The sequence below is a fragment of the Pseudonaja textilis genome, chromosome 2 (genome assembly GCF_049901715.1).
Source record: "Pseudonaja textilis isolate UNSWEBS1 chromosome 2, rPseTex1.2, whole genome shotgun sequence".
Classification (NCBI taxonomy): Eukaryota; Metazoa; Chordata; class Lepidosauria; order Squamata; family Elapidae; genus Pseudonaja; species Pseudonaja textilis.
The window spans coordinates 194,837,450-194,851,262 of NC_141991.1; the positions used below are offsets into that span (position 1 = coordinate 194,837,450).

Sequence of the window (13,813 nt, forward strand, 5' to 3'; positions counted from 1 at the left end):
AAATAGCATACAGTATTAGGAGTTCACTGCAATCTGGATTCATTAGGGAAAACAAATAATCAACAACTTTGTTACTTTATAGTGAGGCTGCTATCGTGACAGCAAAGGTTAAATTTGTATATATTCCTGGTACTTTTCAAGCCACCTTCTTTAACCTATCAGCCCTACGCATGCAGCAATCAGAAAAACTTTAAAATTCAAAACTGATGGAAAAAAACAAATAGTTTACTAAAATGAACTAAGATACATTTTCTTAGTAAAAGATTTAAGTAATTCCAAAATAGCTTTCCATAGGTCATCAATGGCACTGGTCATTATATCTAGAACCCCCAGTATCATAGGCAACAAAAGTAAAGGCTAATTTAAAGCCTAATTGGGGAAACATGTACAGCAGAGTCAGGAGCTTAGTTAGTAATTGGCAAATGCAACTTTTTTGCCTGAAATTGAGATCACATCTTAATTGGGGGTTTATTGTACTTTGTGTGCCATTTGCTATGGCTTCTCAATGGAAAATAGTTGCTGTTTTCCATGTTTCCTGAAAGCATCTCAGAGGACTTGTGTGACACAAAATTAGCTCCTCTCCTGTCTGGCATGTCTTCTGTTCAAGATCTGGGATGGACAATGTTTCAGAAGCCACAGGGACACAACTCAGCTGCCTCACTTTCTGGAGAGCTATAAAGGCCATCTGGCAATGAAGTGAAGTAGTGCACTGTCGGTTTTTTGGGTGTGTGTGTGTGTTTATTTTGTGGCTTTTTAGATGGGATAAGGGTATGCAAGAAGGCTGCCTCAAAGAAGCAAACAATTCTGTTACCACCCTTAAATCCTGAAAGATCCAAAATTGTGCCACTACAATTCATCAACTAAATGGTTGAAATTTAATGATGTGGCCTTGGGCGATTTATGCAGTCTACTACCTTCCCACCCAGTTCTAGGCTGTTCACGAGTGCAGAAATGTCATATTTTTATACAAACAGGTTCCACTGATAATGAACAGGCCGGGGTATTCCTGATTCAGTTGACATTTTCTTATTGATGAAAGCATATTTTCCAAAAACGTATTTCTCCCTCAGATCATATGAACCTTTGTTCCTTTATTTCATGATGCCCTACCAATCTCATCAGCCAGCCCTGAAATTCCTTTGCTTATTCAGTGAGCTGTTGTACACAAATGACACCCTACAAAGTGAGAAATGTTCTAGTGAATTACCTAAAGCGAGAGCCAAAAGTAAATCCCCCCCCAACAGATCTCTCACTTACATGCTCTCACTTCATCCCACAAGAAACTGAAACCCCACATAAGTATTGTCACATAATGTTTTGTTTTAGAAAGCAAATGCTATTTTCCCTGTTTTCCAAAGATTTGACCATCCAATCACACATGTACCTAATTGCTTTTACAGTGGATATTTCTTAACAAATGAATTGCTAAGACTCATACTGATCAATTAAAAAAGCAGACATATTTAAAAAGAAGCTGTACTGCTAATGAGTGTACACCTAAAATAAAGCCCGCATGTAACAATACTAACAACAATCACAAAAGGATTTTATTTTATTGAAATTTTTCCAAGCTATATAGCCACCGACTTAATTTAACAATTGGACTTAAAAAAATAACTGCAACTTGGGATAAATCAAATGGTTTTGATTGGATTTCTCCTTGCAATTTTTTCTTTACTTAAGAATTCTAAGGATGTAAACATATGCATAATATTGTGATGTTTCTTACCCTTCCTCTTGGTCAAACCTTATTAACAAAATCAGGACTTTTCATATGGATCTAAGCAATCAGTACTAGTATTACTATACAGTATATACAAACTCTTCCCAGGTCAGCCTATAAAGATTCATGAATTTTATCTATGCCGCCAGTTTATAGTACAATCTACCTAAAATAGCAATAGCATTTAGGCTTATATACTGCCCCATACTGTTGTATAGCACTCTCTGGGTGGTTTAAAGTAAGCGTTATAAGCAAGCCCCTTATATTCTGTTTTTCAACCACTCCACTCTAATCTGCTCTGTTGCCCTTTTTTCTTGAAACTGTCCCCAGAATATATTCTCTGATACTCGTTTCCCTTTTGTGATGCCATACATTAGGATTGAGCAACTTGTGTTCTGTTTAAAAGTAACAGTTCCCACCAAAATCATTTGTTGGAAGTTGCATCATATGTCAAGGCAAACACCAAAGGGAATAGTACTGCTTGTGCTCTCTCAGATCTTTTTTTTCTCACTTCTCTCTTAACACTCTTTTCATTCTTTTCCTCCTCTTAACCATAGCACACTGCAAATAGCTGGTGCCAGAAGTCTGCTTTCATCCCTAGCAGAGGGCTTCTGAAAAAAGCCAAAGGTTCCAGCGGGCCCAGTCAGCCTTAGCAGTAATAATATTGTCCTGTCAAATGAGTGGAAGAGGACACCTGCTATTGCTGATTTCTTTTTGACCATTCTTACTTTCTGTTCTCCAATCCCATTCCTAATGCAAGAGAAGCAATCATCCAGCAAATCAGAATTACATTTAATCGGAATGGAAAGGTGGACCGTTTTTCTCATTTATTATCTTTAGCAGCTGGCAAGTGATAGGCTTTAATTAGACTCATAGCAAGAGAGGATAAACTTTTCCTTTCTCTAGTGTTGGCATATAAACTTCCAATATTTTTCAAAGTTAGCATTCCTCTATTTCCCTCAGACTCAATTACATATCATCGTCAACTTATGACCACAACTGAGCCCCAAATTTCTGTTGCTAAGTGAATGTTGTCCCATTTTATGAATTTTCTTGACACAGTTGTTAAGTGAATCACTGCAATTGTTAAGTTAGTAGCACAGTTGTTCAGTGAATCTAGTTTCCCCATTGACTTTGCTTGTCATTACAAAAGGAGATCACCTGGGCCCAGGACACTGCAACCGTCATAAATATGAGTCAGTTGCCAACTTTCTGAATTTTGATCACATGATCATGGGGATAGCACTGAAAAAAGTGACTTACGACTGTTTTTCACACAACCATTGCAGCATCATGGGGATGCTGCAATGGTTGTGTGAAAAACGGTCATAAGTCACTTTTTTCAGTGCTATTTAAATGATCACTAAATAAATTGTTGTAAGTTGAGGACTACCTCTCCTTAGAATTTTGAAAATTGCTCTGAATCACTAGCAGGAAATGTCCAGTATTGTTATTTTTCCTGCAGATAATTACAAGGTCAGAAAAACAAAATCAAAAATAGACACAATTTTCCCAAGCACATTTCAACAAAAATTTAGGGGAATTTAGGGGATAAGGTAGAATCAAGACAATATTCTGAATATAATCCATGACCTATCATCAATGAGCAGATTTCATGATGCCTAAGGGCAAAATTCTTGATGTGCTTCCATGCAGCTTATATTTGTTAAGTTATTTTTTTAGGCTGTGTTCCTTCAAGCACAGATTGGTTGTTTCTAATTTCCTCAATCTTTGGCATACAATGATAACATAAACTGTGAAACTGGCACCACTTCTTGTATCTTTTTATATCAAGTAAACAGTAGACATTCTCCTTTGGGGGAACTATTCTTATGACCTGCAGAAGCCCTTCTGGATAAGAAGACAATAAAAGACTCATTCAGCTTTCTCCTACTTGCTGGAAGTAATGACAATAAATATTTAAAGATTAAGATTTCCTTCCAGACATTCTGTGCTTTATCTATGAAATCCTTTTCTGTTCTATAGATCTAGTTCAGAGGTCTCCAAACCTGGCAACTTTAAGACTTGTGGACTTCAACTCCAGCTGGCTGGAGAATTCTGGGAGTTGAAGCCCACAAGTCCTAAAGTTGCCAAGTTTGGAGACTTCTAAACTAGTTTATACAGATCTCCCAATTTTTCACCTAGGTTGTAAAAATATTTGGGTGATACAGTATAGCAATTTGGCGTACAAATAGGAGTTCATATGATTCAATATGACTCTACAGAAAAAGATTTCTTCACACACAAAGCAAGCATTTTAGATAAAGAGAGAGAGATAAGGATGATTTTCTATGTGAAAGGAAGAGTGATTAGTCATGTGACTTCCCATTTAATAGTCCATAACTCTATGCATATGTATCTACTAGTCTTATTATTACAGAAAAATTAAGAAAGATAAAACATCCAACAGAGTAGTTTTTAATAGAGACTTAATATCATTTATCAATAAGCTTTAAATGTCACAGGATATATTTTTTCTATTACTTTCTACACTAAATTATAGAGTATTTTGTTTTCCAGAACTGTGAATCGATAAATTCAAAGCCTCCAATACAATAATTGGAAAATAATTTCTGATATATTTAAAACAGATAGCCTACCTTATTATGCTCATAGTTGTATGGGATTCTGAGTGTATCCATAGCTCTGATCATAGACTGTATTGCTGTAAATATATTCTGATACACGAGCTTTGTGAACCCCCTTTTGTCTTCATCAGAATATCCTGAACCATGAATGATTCTCATTTGCTTGATAAATGTACTTTTGCCACTTTCTCCTGTACCTGCAAAACATTTGAAGAGATCATCATTAGATTACAATGGTGGAGGAAAAAGCATCAGCTCCACAGCTTTACTTGCCTATTTTAAGAATTAAACTAATAAAAGAATATTAATCCTAATAATTAACTTATTTCATTTCACAATACTAGGTTAATGAATTAAATCAAACCTAAAACTTATGTTACTTAATCTTTGCCTTGTCACATGAAAAAGAAGTAATTTGCATCTAACAATTAAACATTTTATATACAGTGTAAATCTCATTTTCCAAGTGAGAATATTCTTTGTCACTAATAATCAAATAATTAACTACTTCATCACGGTACCACTAGATTATGTGATAATGAAATACAGAAAAATATCCATATCATCACGAAGTAGCTTTAGATCCCCTCAATCAATTTTAAAAGCATTTTGCTTAAAATTCTCTAACTATGTTTACACTTTAGAATTTGTTTTAATATTTTTGTTAATTTGCATTTGGAAGTATTTAGGTGCCCTTGCTCCTTTCCTATAAAGGACCCAAGTAAACGTTGTCCTTTTCTACAAGAAAACATTTTACAAACATAACAAAATGTAGAAGACACTGTACATGTGACATAACTGCAGAGGCAATGCTTCTATTTTTGTGTCACAATGAACAAGTTCATGCACTAAAAAAAAAATGAAACTCATATTCATTTCCTGATTTTACTCTAGATGTTTAAAGTAGATGCCCCAAAGGAAAACAATTCTATATATCAGCCTGCCAACCATTCAACTATTTTTTTATATCCAAGATGAAAATTAGAAAAATGAGAACATCCAAATTGTGACCAGGCAGATAGCAGGAAAAGGAAATTTATCCCTACATAATGAAATGAGTGACTTTTAACAATTTTGCAGTTTCTGTACCCTCAACATGATTTTGATATGATATGGTTTTCTATTCCTTGGAAGTTCCACATACCTGGCCACTAATACTATAGAACATGATGTTATTTTGCAAGATCTCATAAACTGTCTAATAAGGAATTATTAACCATCTTGTTTGCAGTTCAGCCAAGATGGGCCACTTATATCGTGATATAAATGGCCCATCTTGGCTGCAAACAAGAGGCAATGCTAGCTGTTGGTAGATTACAATCAGCCTTCTTCCTTATAGTGAAGGATGCTTGAATAGAATGAAGAAAGCTGGATTGTATTTGAATTTTATTTGAACACATTGCTGATTTAGAAAGAAATACAGTATAAGAGAAACTTTCTTGTGGTGGTCTAAAAAAACCACTCCAATAAATGAACTAAAAGAAAGAGTAGGTCACTCAACTTAATCAAATTTACTTTTTCATTGACAAATGTAAGAGCGCACTGTAAGACTCTCAATGTATTTGTTAAACATAAAGAGAAGATTTGGAAAATCCAATTTTAATGTTCATAGTTTATTTGAACATTAGTGAATAATATCAAGCTGGCACAATATACAATCATTTTTTTCAATTTCAGAAGTGAAAAATGGTACGATTATTTCCCATATACTGTTTTCTTTGTTCCATATTCTAAAAGTAATTTAAATCCTCAACAGATCTGGGGTTCTATTCTTTGATATATATTTTTTGCATTAAAATTCTATACCAACAGAAATCACCATATTGGCTATAAGTATAAATCCTGCAAATTGATAACTTTTGATACTGCTATATACTTTGGAATTCCAGCAAATTTTAACATTAAACTGCTATTGTAAATATTTGTAAACTGCTCAGAGACAGTGAGATGGTGGTATATAAATGTGATTAATAACATAAATAAATAAATAGTTGACCCAATATAACCCAGCTCTTTGTTTTAAGATGAAGTGAAGAGAAACTTTGATAATGTCTCTGGTCTAAAGTTCATCAACAATGAATTGCAGCAAACTTTGTACCATCTAACTAAAGATGAAGTGTCAGTAAGATAAAGGAGTTGTTGATTAACTTACTTCTTCAAGTTCATTAACAGGCATGAAAACTCTAAGTCGCCTATTACATATACAACAGCAGAAAAACTCTGTTGAACCTTTATGCTTTCTATGTGCCAGATGAAACTTGTGGAGTTCACTGAAATTGAATTTTGCTTTCCAATGGTCATACAATAAACTCAGGCTTAGTGGTCTGTCATGACCACTTCATTTCACCAATTTCATTGGATCTATTCAGACTAATCAGAGTAACAGAGTTGAACAAAAATGGCCTCAAATTTTACAGTCAACCTCCAGTCCAACCCAAGCTCTTCAGGGAAACGGATATCCAGCTCTCTTTGAAGGCCACTACTTGCCTTGCCTTCTTTCTAATGTCCAACCATTCTTAATGATTCTACTTCCCAGTAGTTTTAACCCATTATGTTAATTCTGGCCCTGGAGATAACAAAAAACAAGCCCATTCTCCTCTCTTTCTGACAATCCTTTGGATCAGGGATCTCCAACCTTGGCAACTTTAAGACTTGTGGACTTCAACTCCCAGAGTTTCTCAGCCAGCTTTGCTGAGGAACACTGGGAGTTGAAGTCCACAAGTCTTAATGTTGCCAAGGTTGGAGATCCCTGCTTTAGATATCTGAAGGCTATCTCTTCTCTTCTCTTCTCTTCTCTTCTCTTCTCTTCTCTTCTCTTCTCTTCTCTTCTCTTCTCTTCTCTTCTCTGCAAGCTAAACTTAATTAAACTGTTCCTCATAGGATTTCAGTTCCCTTACCAACTCAGTCCAATTTATTGATGTCCTTTCAGACTGCAGTGCCCAGAGCCGGACACAGTATTCCAAGAGGGTTTTGACCAAGGCAGTATAAATGGAACAATTACTTCCTGAGTCTATGTTCCTGTTAGTACATCCCAAAATAGCACTGACTGTTTTAACAGCCACATGATACTATGGGCCTATATTCAACTTTTCTTTGATTAGAACATTTAGATGTTTTTCATATGTAATACTCTCAAGCCAGTTCTCCTCTATCCTTTCATTTTTCCCTGTTAAACTTCATTTTGCTTGGGTTCACTGATGAAGTTTATAATGTTTTCAGAAGTAAAACTATTGTGGAAAACAAAGCAAAAGTACTACCAATAGTAATAGGCCCTTTGGGAACAATCCCAGAACATCTGAGCACCATTTGAATACTATCAGCATTGACAAAATCACCATCAGTCAATTGCTTTGCTTGAAACAGCTTATATCCTGAGACAATACTTTAATACAACAAAGAACATCTGCCTATCCCAGGTCCTTGAGGAGCTGATAGGTAGATAAAAATGCCAAAAACAATCCAAACATATGGCTGTGTGACCAACTATAATAACATTTTTTAAATTATCTGCCATCAGGGCAATGTATATGGTACTTGTCTCAATCTTCCAATCAAATTGGAAGTAAAGCCAGTAATAACTACCCTTTGGTTTTGATTATTAGTCAATAATGAATATGTAGTAATTATGATCTCTAGCTCATATTTTACCATTTTGCTCATGAAAATATTGTAAGTTTGCTGAGGTCAAAGTATACTATATTCATGGCATTTCCTTGATCTAATAATTCTTTTGAAGAAAAATGTTATTTTGCCAGGACTTCCTTGTGCTCTTATTAACTTTGCATTCTTTTCTAAGTGTTCATAAACTTGATGCTTAATAATCTGCTGAAGGACCTTGTCCTGTGCAGCTATCAAACTGATAGGTCTGTAATTTTCTGCATTGTCCTCCTTTCTCTCTCTCTCTCTTTTTTTAATACAGAGGCAACATTTATATTCCTCCATTCTTCTGAAACCTTAGTAGTTCGTCACTAGTTGTCACAGAATAGTAAGCAATATTATACTTCACTACTCTGGATTGTACTCAGTTTATATTTCAAAGGCCAAATTATTTCATTGTTTAGATTACAATTAACATAGCAGGTAGTACTTATTATACATATTTTATCAAGAACAAGTTAAATGTAGTAGGGTGTAGAGGAATGTGGAAATAACCTAGATATAAATATGCAGATATGCACTAAGGGAGGAGGATAAAATAAAACTTAGTCTTGGAAAGGGAAAGTGTGAGAAAGAAACTCAAAATAATGCCACTTGATTCTGTTGCTATGAAAGGATTCAAAGGCAGGCTTTCATAATTAAGTTGTCATGCTATGCAATAAAATAGTATTCCTCTGATCCTTGTTTCTGTGATTTGATCTACTTTGAAGGACAGCTATTGAGCTGATGTGAATCCTAATCACGTCTTATTTTCCCTAATATTTTTCACCTGGTCAACGGCTAATATCAGCATTTTCATTCCCACTGAAGTTAACATTTATAGTGGAGGGAAGAAAGCCATATAAGGACACAGATGTTGCACCATCAATTTTCCCCAAGAGAACTCAATTGTCTAAATCTAAAATGTGTATCAATTCACATCATGCCCACAATTTTTATGTACAGGCGCCTCCACTTACAACCATTCATTTAGTGACCATTTGAAATTACAGTGGCACTGAAAAAAGTGACAGGACCATTTTTCACACTTACAACCATTGCAGCATCCCCATGTAACCAAAATTGGGATGCTGTAAATTACCTCATATTCATGTAATCACCTTCTGACAATCAAAGTCAATGTGGAAGCCAGATTCGTTTAACAACCACATTGCTAACTTAAGAACTGCAGTGATTCATTTAACAACTGTGACAAGAAAGGTCATAAAATGGGGCAAAACTTATTTAACTATTGTCTCACTTAGCAATAGAAGCTTTGGGGCATCTCCTTACCTAAACAAAAAAACAGAATGACCAAAGATGAGCAACCCCCCCCCCCCAAAAAAAAAAAACAGTGGGAACAGAAGCAATTTCCAATTTCCTAATGGCTTCCCCACTGACTTTTCTTGAGGAAATCTGGCAGGAAACATTGGAAAATTCTTTCTTTCCTTTCCTTTCTCTTCCCTTTCTAGCAGACAGGTAAGTGGTGGCTGCTGGATGGGGGAGGGAGCCCAGAATTGAGAGACTGGTTGGGAAACTGTCATGGAGCACTGTAAATGAGATCATGTGACCAGTTTAGCAGTGTAGCAACAGCCAGTAACACTGAAGCATCCACAACTTTTCCAAATTTCTTTCCATTTGGAGTTATTTATCAATTTCATTGTACACATGTTGTGCATTGACAATAAACGTTTGATTGATTGATTATAGTTCCTGGATTTGGGACATATTTTATAAGCCCATTTGAGGTACTGTGGTTCAAAAATTGTTGCCCTGTGATGCATGTTTTGGCCAATTAAAGATCTTACACACACATATGTATACATATATAGATACAGAGTTGGTGTTGGAGTGAGCAAGTGGCTATATAAATTTTCTAAAGAAATAAATAAAATACATACACAAACACACACATACACCCACAAAGGCAGCACACAACTCAATTGATGTCATGCATGAGATGCACGTATCTCTCCCTGGCCTTATGTGACATCGTTAAGAGTACAGAAAGCAATATTGTGGCAGGCGGGGAAAGCTGCTTCTTCCAAATGAAGAGGAGGAAGACGGACTTAGCATAAAAGGAAGGATTTTCTAAAAAGCTTGTTTCCTGGGAACTTGAATACATTAGTAGTACTATTATGCCAAGTACTCTAACAGATAAAATACTCCAACGGCAAAGATCCAACATCAAATTCCATTCCATTTTAAAAACTGAACCACAATTTCTCACAGGCAAACCCCATTCTTAGAAATTCACCGTCTTCTTCCTTCCAAATAGCAGGTATTATTTTACAAAATTTACCAGTGAAACAAATTTAAGTTACCATTCTTCTTCTTACACACAATGTTCTACAACATCAAGTTGACAATAATGCTTGTTTCATTTCCAGCTCTTTCCCAACAGTTAGCATCCAGTCGCTGCATGGAGAAGTGAGACAAACACTGATTTATTTTGCTGCAAAGCATTTAAGCAAATGCATGAAAACACTACTCATTTGTAACAGCAAGAATATTGTAAAGCAGACACTGTATGTTGCAGTAATAGAAATCCTACTTACATACACTTATACCAGAGATGGGATTCAAATTTTTTTGCTACCAGTTCTGTGGGTGTGGCTTTGTGGGGGTGGCATGGCTTTGTGGGGTGGCAGGGGAAGGCTATACTGCAAAATCCCCATTCCCTCCCCACCCACTAACCAACTTTCCAGCTCCGTTCTCCTGTGCAGGGCAACCAAAGAAGACCCAGCCAATCAGCTGGGACTTGAGAAGCAGAGAACAGATGGGGGCAGGGCCAGTCAGAGGTGGTATTTCCAGGTTCTCCAAACTACTCAAAATTTCCACTACCGGTTCTCCAGAACTGGTCAGAACCTGTTGAATACCACCTCTGGCTTATACACACATTCATTATCCTAACTAAATTTCAACAACAAGCTCCACCAATATTTAATTATTAATAAAGCCATAATATAACTCTCCCCATCGGGGTAAACCAAAAGATGTACAGCACCATTAAACACATCTTAGCAGTTTCCCTTTCTCCAACAATTCCAAAAAAGTTGAATGTTTGATAGCTTCCATCCCTTCCTCTTATATGTAGCTGTTTACATATGATCTGCTAGATATATTTACTACTTTTATCACTAGAGTTACACCAGAGGTTAAAAATTCCCCGGCTATGCAGACTTTAAAGGTAGCTTACTTATTCCTCTTATCCAGAGGTAGCTGTCTCAGGAATTCTGGGAGTTGAAGTCCACAGGTAAAGGCGCCACACATGCTCTTATCAATATGAAAAACAACTAGTGCTGGAGTTCTACTAAATCTAATTTAAAAGCCAATAAAAGTAAACAAATCACTTTAAAATACTGGCAGTAATCTTTTGAATTATACTAAGTGTGCCTTCAAACCAAATGAAGATTTAGGGCCATTTTAAAGAGTTTAAGGCTGAGGAATAGAAGATTTTTGTCTCCAGCTCCTATCCCTAGTATTAAAACTTTAACAAAACAAAAAACAGAAGCAGATAGCAAGTCCCCACCCCTTCTGGAAATGTATCTAAGCTGTTGGATGGCCCATGTTTTTGAAAGGCCAGGATGCTAGTTGTGGTCATTCAAATTTTGATCAACGGTGCTGTAAATCTTCAGAAGAAAATCTGACACTCTAAATGTTGTGATACTGGCCAGACATATATTATAATACAGTAATTTTTGTTCTTTTAGTTAAAAAAAATATGTTTCTGAATGTTCAGAATTAGCTGCTAGTACCAGGGTTTTTCAAAATGAAAACAGTTTGCTGTTAGTCAAAATTCCATCTGTGTATTAGGATGAGCTCTTATTTTGCTAATAGGATTTAGTATAAACAATAAACAAAAATATAGAAGCAAACCAGAAGTATTCTCCATAGTTAACTACCGCAGTGAATTAAGCAATCGGAGTGGAAAAATATAACCAATAAATTTAGTTATTTAGTTTTTAAGCTTTGCTCTATGCCATTTTAATCCCAACAGTTCACAACACATGAATAAAACAATAGAAATTTAAAAACTCTTAAATATTTAAAGATCAATTAAAATTTAATAACAGAAAACTAGTAAACCTCAGCTTCCTAACACACACAGGTGAATCCAACTGCTGTTAGGCCAAAAGTTCCATAAAGTCATTAGTACTTTTTCAAAAGTTAGCAGGGTAATTGGCAATTTAATGTCTGAGAGAAGACTATTCCAAAGAGTAGATTCCATCACTAAAATGTTTGTCTCCAAACCTTCCTTAAAGTAATCTCATGATGGTAGGTAGCCATAGCCTCTGCTCCCCAATCAAGTTAATATGGTAGGCTAATTCAACTTGAAAAAGACAGTCCTGGAGACACCTGAAAACCAAACCACACAGGGTTTTACAGGTTAAAACTAGTAGAGTTAACTGGAAACTTTTCTCTATCCAAACAGAATCTGTCTGTCTGTCCGTCTGTCCATCCATCCATCCATTATATTTAAGAACTGCCCATTCCTCCGGAGGGACTCTATGTACAATATTACATTTAATATTTTATTTGGCCAAGTATGATTAGAACCACAAGGAATTTGTCTCTGTTGTAGAAGTTCTCAATGTACATGCAAAGCAACAGAATCATAATCATAATACTAATAAGAGGGGGGAGTAAGAAAGATAATAAGGATAAATAATAATACTACAGCCATACTACATGGGTAAATATGCAGACATTTGACAGCAGTCACAACACTGTGAGAATTAAGTCTCCGGCAGACTGATGACATGAGGAAAACAACAACTAAACTGTATCTAATTGTTTTGGCCTGCAATTCTCTATAATGAGATCCCAAAGAGAGGAATTGAAAAAGTTTATGTCTAGGATGTGAGGGGTCTGCAGATATTTTTTTCAGTCCTCCTTCTGACCCACACAATTTATAGGTCTTCTATCAAAGGCAGGCTGGTTGCAATGTTCTTTCTGCAGTCTTAACTATCCCATAGCTATTCTATAACTAATTATAATAAAAGATAAAAAAGCATAAAAACAGTATGTAAAAATTTAAATGCCATGTAGGGCTTTATAGGTCCTAACACCTTGACTTGGACCTGGGAGCAGACCAGCACCCAATGCAGCTCAAATAGCAGAAGTGTTACATGTGCCATTCTTTGGGTGCCAAGATTGCCTGTACAGCCACATTTGTTACCAGCTGACGCTTCTGAATACTCTTCAAGGGTAGGTCCATGTAGAGTGCATTGCTGTAGTCCAAATGGAAGATGATTCAGTCACTCATGCTCCTGTCATCTCCCATTTGGGCTATGCAATGTGGTGTACCTGGGGCTATCCTTGAAAACTATCTATGTGCTTCAGCTGGTACAAAATGGGGCTTCACAGACAGCTGTTAGATTAACTGGAATTAGGAATCTTTTTAAAACATAAACACTCTTTCACAGAAGTCAATACTGTACAATATCTGAGTTTAAAAATACAACATTACTATATATGTCATCTGGTTCTAATGAAAGATGCATAGAAGTTTTACTTCTATTATAGTGTCATTTTTTTAAAAAAAATCATAAACTTGACCCAAATTAGTTGACTAAGACTAGATAGAGATCAAGGACCTAATATCTGCAACAGAAACAAAATTCAGTGTATGGTAATGTAAACTATTATCAGGAATTTTTCTACTCTTTGCATCGCCTCAGAAAGTCCATCTAGTGAACAATGTACACAAGAACATAAAGAATAAAATTGGATGGAGCCTAAAAACAATCTAAAACCAGCTTCATTAAAAACTGCCTTCTAGAAGATTATTTATTCCATTTGTATAACGCTAATTTTGCCAGGAAGTACCAGAAGATTATAACAATAAATCATACATTTAAAT

At 35.7% G+C, this 13,813-nt stretch overlaps 1 protein-coding gene across 1 annotated transcript in view; it reads right to left on the reverse strand.

The window, feature by feature from the left end:
• LOC113438459 (guanine nucleotide-binding protein G(q) subunit alpha) overlaps window positions 1-13,813 on the reverse strand; it is a 96,537-nt gene that overhangs the window by 62,166 nt on the left and 20,558 nt on the right. The window contains exon 2 of the mRNA XM_026703833.2: window positions 4,324-4,508. Within this exon, the coding sequence (XP_026559618.1) occupies window positions 4,324-4,508 (185 nt within the window). The remainder of the gene's footprint in view (window positions 1-4,323; window positions 4,509-13,813) is intronic.